Genomic DNA, 6,000 nt, shown 5'->3' on the forward strand with positions numbered 1-6,000 from the left:
AACGGACCATGAAAAAACTTAAAGCAACAATTTTATGGTGTCGCCTTGTTGATGTGCAGTAATGAATAAATTTTGTGATTTTTTTTTTATTAGAGAAATTTGCCATCAGGCAAAGTGAAAAGGGAGCAGGGAGTAGGAGGAATCTAGAAGAAGGAATGTAAACAGGTCTCCTTTAAATAATCACATAGGTTGCCGATAAACTGATTGTTCAGCGTCCACTTCCTGTAATCCCAATCAAGGTTCCATCGCAGGCCTTTTTTCCGTAGGTAGCACTGTCGCACGGATGCCGTAACTGGGCAGGTCCACAATAGATACTTTACATTGCACAGTTCCTAAGAATCACCACATGAGGGCACTTTTTGATCTTTTAAAAGCGTTTGTCACGTCGCCGATGACGTACAGAGGAGGTTAGAGCCGCTCCTTCCGAATCCGGCGCAAAGATACTTCCGCCTCTCAAATGAGATCACAGGACGGAGAAATTAGAGTGTGTGATCGCTGACGCAAATATTCTTTCTCGAAAACATGGGACATGAGCGGATCTGGAAGGGGAAGGTAACGGGATGTCTAATGTGTGAAAGCGTGTCATTTTATCCACATGGCTATTATGTAGATCGTGATCATATGGCCGCAAATCCAGCGTATACGCACAGGACAGGGGTATATTTTACAGAGCAGGTGAATGGATTGTGTAATTTTGAACTTGCGTCGAACAGCCTTAAGCTGCTTAAGGGCGGATAGGAATTTGTTGCAAATATGAACAGTATCAAATGTAGGTTCGAATGAGATGAAGCTATTTGCGTTGTGTATTGCCTGGAACTCTAATGCAAGGGGGGGGGGGGGGGGCAAGTATCGACGCCATACTTTGGGCGAGATTTAAGATGAAGGTGGGAGGTATTGTACACAGCGGTACCTCCCTGCAAAGGTGTGAGTTATGCATCGGTGCATATTATGCAACCTTGAAGGCAAATGCGCGGCTGATATCGGTGCGGTGGCGAGGCAGTGGAGCGATTGTGTCTGAGTTGACAGTACGACCAAAGAGGAAGAGTGTGTAAGCGATGGAGCTGAAGCGACATTTTCCATGCACTGTTTGTCTCACGCTGGACTAGATGAGTTAAGCTAATATATTAAGTTGAGCATATTCTTGCAGAACGGGCAATAGGTTATGATGCGCATAGCCTCGTGATTTATAGCTTCAAGGGAGTCCTAGCGTCGACGGGTGAGGCGCTGAAATTGTGCCGCGGTACATTATCCGCGGCTGAAGGATAGCGAGCACGAGCTGACGAGCAGCATCAGAACGCGTTGCGCCTGAGTGCATAGCTATGCGACTAATCAGACCACGTGTATCTTGAACCAAATTGCGGGTTGCGTTTAGCCAATTTGTTCCAGTCCCAGATGTATGAAGAAAAATACCGAGCACACGAACACTTTCTACTTTATGAAATTCAGAACTTGCTGCCGTAAAAGTAAAAGGGGCTGCTTTCCGTAAGCCAGATTTGTTTCCGATGGGAATGAAACATGATTTATTACACGATATTGGCAGGCCTAAAGCTGGGAGTTGCGATGTTGCGATGTTAAAACATCCAGAGCGTACTGGAGCGCCGACTATTGTACGGACGCATCTGAATGACAGGGCAACAAGGTCACGTCGTCGGCATACGCAAGAACGCCTACAGAAGGCATGTTTTCTAGGGCTCGGACTAGAGGAATAAAAGCCACGTTAAATAATGTGGGGGCAAGGACGGAGCCCTGGGGCACCCCACGGTTGAAGGCAATGTGACCAAACGGCTTCCCATGCACACGAATAAGAAAGGTTCCTTTTGTTAAAAAGGAGTTAATTGAGGGAAGAAAGCTATTCGGGAGACCGAGATCCTTAAGGGTGTCAAGAATTGTAGAGTGAAGGACGTTGTCATATGCCTTTGAGATGTCTGTACCAATCACATTACGAACCAAATGACTCTGGAGAGAATGGTCAAGTATGTAATCAGCGAAAACTGCAAGGCTATCTTCTGTTCTAATTTGAGGACAGAATACGATTTGAGATTCTGCATAACAAGCATTTCATTCCAACTACCATGACAAGAGAGCTGCTAGGATGTGTTCGTAAAGCTTGCAGATAGTAGGTGTAAGGGAAATAAGGCGTAGGGCCGTTAGAGAAACTAGCGATTGATCTAATTTTGGCACGGTCACAACAATAGAATGATTCGACTCTCCCGCAATTATTCCAGAATGCCACAATTCATTTATTGTATCAAGCAGAGACTGTAAGCCGACCCTTCCAAATTGCAAAACAAGGAATTAGATATGCCATCGTGTCCAGAGGTAGTGATTGCCTTGAGGCGGCCTATGGAGGCCAGCAATTCTGCCATAATTATGTTTGTAGCAATGTCATCAGGGGGTTCACCATTGATAACACCGGAGGAGGAGTAGGAATACAATCATGGTTTGGGAACAACTAATGTGCTGTTTGTTGTACAAATGAAGCTTCATCCACATTCAGAATGTGCATGTGGCCCGGTAGAATGGGGCACGGCAGAATCGCTCCTAGCGGCTCCAGAGACATGATTTCCGCATGGCAACAACTCACGTCAACAGCGAAACACTTCTTCGGAGGCATCGCTTCCGTCTTCATGCTGATAGGGCTTCGCTCCGTCGTCCGCGTTCACCCGGGACCACCCGGGATGCATATGGTACCGCTTGCTGACAGCATGTCGGCGACCCAGCCGCGCTGTCTTGCCATCCCCTGGCTTGGCTTTCCGCTGTCCTTAACAAGGCTCCCTATCGAACCGAGCACATTTCCTGCCCCGCGATAAAGTCTACACATGCGAAGTTGCGCTACCTCCACGCGCACCAAGACGAAATAGAAGGAGCGCGCTTAGTTCATAGGCAATGAGGGGTGCGCGAGCCCCACAAGTTGTAATAATTAGAACAAAATAGTGTACGCCAAATAATCAAGTGGGTTTAATGGCGTTCTATATGTAGAGCTATACATCGAATTCTTATTTTCCAAATATTTATATTTTTTTGCTGTTGTCATTAATTAAAGATCTTCCTAACAATTTCTACTGCTGTGCTCAAAGCATTTTATTTCTTGTAGTGTCCTCATATATCAGCCATAATGGTCCTTAAATTGCATACCAATATCATATATGTATTTCTTTTCTTATTGAGTTTCCTTAGAGTTTTCATTAAAGACGACGATAATGAATGTATTGGACAAAACAGCACTACGATCTTCAGTGTTTCATCAAAAAAATTCTAGGCCCTGTTCTTACTCTTTTATCATTTAGTAGAGTTTTTTACCAAATATTGGGCCATTTTATTCATCGAAAGATAAAACCTCACTTACGATACGGAGGCCATCGTCTCGGGTGACCAGCACGGCGGCATGATTGTTCTCGTCCTTGTACACGTCACCACGAAACCTTGAGCTCGACATCTGTAGGTCAAATAATAAATGTTAATTCTACTTGAAATCCCATTAGGCCCCTCTTTCATTTATATAAGAAGTTGGCTAGTCAATGAAATCACAATATTCTGAAGGTGAGTTGTGAATGAATATTTAGCAAAATTCATCATTTTAAATGATGGCCTAACTATTCACAGTATAAGTGATGTGCTAGTCTAGGATTGGTACTTTACTCCAAGCAAATGCATATCCAAAGTGTTTCTTAGTTTTCAGTAACCCGCCAAGCAACTCTGTGGGGCATCATCGGCAGTATTATTTATGCATACTTGAGTTGCCGTGTGAGCCATCAAGCAACACGTGTAGAGTACGCACATGAACATTGTCATAGAATATCATCATGTGAAAACAAACCTCTTCGAACAGATTGGTACTCTCGCCGAGCTGAACAAATTCAAAGTGATCCGCAAAGGCTGAAGTTTTTTCCAAGTCCAGCACAATGTCATCATTAACCACCAATGTTAGGCGGCCTTCAGAGCTCCGTTCTTCTAGTATTCTTGGAAACACATGCTCAGTTGTTGATGGCCCTGAAGGGAAAACAAAATCCCTCAGGCGCGTTGGAATGCATAGGCGTTTCAGTAGAATGTGTTAATACACACGTCAACATGCGCGAGCAAAACAGAATGGAGTTCCTACCTGCTCTTTACATCATTAAAATATTTCATCATACAAATAGGCACAGAGGTATAACGGCAACAAAAATTCTCAAGTGAGCACCGTGGGACCCGCGAAACGTAAGCAAGTGTTCACTTTTCGGAGGTGCAGAGCAAGAGAAACTGTGTATACCTACCACTTCTTTATTTTACTTTCTATAGCTGAAGGAGGTTTATATGGGAGTAATTTCTCGTCCACAATATGTGCATAAGAGAGAAGCGTAAATTTTATATAACAGCCCACAAGCAAACATCACTTATTCAATCAGGGCATCGAAAGTATAGCGCAGGGACAAGAAGCACAGGAAAGACATACTATGGCGGCTAAACCTACGTCAGAAAGACGTGAGAACACAGAAAAGTAGTGAGAAGTGTTGCTCAAAGACAGTGTATAGTGAAACACGTTATTATGCAATTTTTGTTTCCACGGCTTCATAATATGAATATGTTTCTGCATAATCAAGCAAATTTAAAAATTTACTTTTCACGCACTGACACCTGATGTTATTTTTTCTTTTTGTTGTTTTTGCCCTACGTAACGAAACTTACCAACAAGATTTGAGTAACTGATTCTCACTAAGACAGCTGGGCAGCTCCCCGTCGTAATATTACCGAGTAGCCGCGTCGTCGTGAAGTCTCATGCAGGTGCTTTACAATACAATACAAATACAATACAAATAATTTTATTTAGCATCAACACTGATTATACAGTACTCGTAATGCTGCAGGGTGCTATATACAGCAATTACTGATTTCTGAAGTATTTTCTTGTTATACGGTATGTTATGTGCCAGGTCCCCTGTTAACCGTGTACACTTTCAGTTTTGGGTATTTGTCATCGCTTATGTCAATGTTTATTAAAGCTTGTTCTAAACACCTATATAAACGTTTTTATTGCTGAAAATGCGTATTACTGAAAACCAGGCAACCAAGAAAAATGTTACCCTCATAGGATAAAATAGTGCCCTGAGCCTTCACAAAAAGTACTGCAAAAAAAGCACAAAAAACACTGCCATATGACCTATCTTTACCATGTGCGGTGGAGACTGAAATTTCCTTCCCTCCAACAGCAACAAGTCGACATGAACTGTGATGTTCGGTCGTGATGCTTAGCTGGGCTAGCTTATCTTCATTCATCTTGACTTGGATTCGAGCTAAGAAAATACTGCTAAGGGACAGTACAAGGCACAAGTGCAAATTAGCAACTACACTTCATTTTTGCCTTCAGAGGCATCAATGAAGATGAAAGAAAAAAATACACGGGAAGCAAAGCTATACCAAAAGGGAAAATGCAGCATATGACTGTGGTCAAATCATTTTCCCTCTCCCTTCCGAAAGAAACACGTTTTCTTTCGCAGTCAGCAGAGCTGAAGGATCAATCACGTTACCAAACTCATTTTCGATAAAAGCTCTTTAAAAGTCCCATAACTTACATATCATGTGATTTCTTGATCTCGGCAGAATAGATTTTTTCTGAAGCAAAAATTGGAGGGAATAGTTTGGATTACTGAAATGCGGTGAGGCGAAATGTTTTATAGAGCACTGGTTGTTGGGTCTGTTGGGCGATCTTTACTTAACAGTAGCTGACTGCTTACGGACAGTGTAGTGCCTGTTAACTAATTTGACAAAGTGTGACCTTAGAGGATAGTAACGTTAATAAACCATTTTACCGAATGCATGGACGCACACTCAAGGGCCTACAAATGTTGTTGCCTTGGACTTCCTTAGGGCGCGTTCGTTGCAGTGCTTATTCAAGTGTAGGGTTGGACGCGCGGCGTCGCTTCTACCGCGCGACAATCTTGTAACCACGTGGAATACTGACACACAGCGGAGGCGCCTTAAGCGAATTAGACGCGCATGACCATTCAGTTTTTTTTTTCCTCG

The 6,000-nt window shown here is 43.1% G+C and overlaps 1 protein-coding gene across 1 annotated transcript in view; it reads right to left on the minus strand.

Moving 5' to 3' along the window:
• LOC146174401 (venom metalloproteinase antarease-like TtrivMP_A) overlaps positions 1–5,253 on the minus strand; it is a 43,090-nt gene extending 37,837 nt beyond the window's left edge. The window contains exons 1-3 of the mRNA XM_084585388.1: positions 5,148–5,253; positions 3,818–3,990; positions 3,347–3,436 (exon numbers count right to left, since the gene is read on the minus strand). Coding sequence (XP_084441514.1) covers positions 3,347–3,436; positions 3,818–3,990; positions 5,148–5,253 — 369 coding nt within the window. The remainder of the gene's footprint in view (positions 1–3,346; positions 3,437–3,817; positions 3,991–5,147) is intronic.
• Positions 5,254–6,000: the final 747 nt, after the last annotated feature.

Source organism: Amblyomma maculatum, chromosome 11 (genome assembly GCF_055883805.1).
Source record: "Amblyomma maculatum isolate TAMU_Amacu chromosome 11, ASM5588380v1, whole genome shotgun sequence".
Classification (NCBI taxonomy): domain Eukaryota; kingdom Metazoa; phylum Arthropoda; class Arachnida; order Ixodida; family Ixodidae; genus Amblyomma; species Amblyomma maculatum.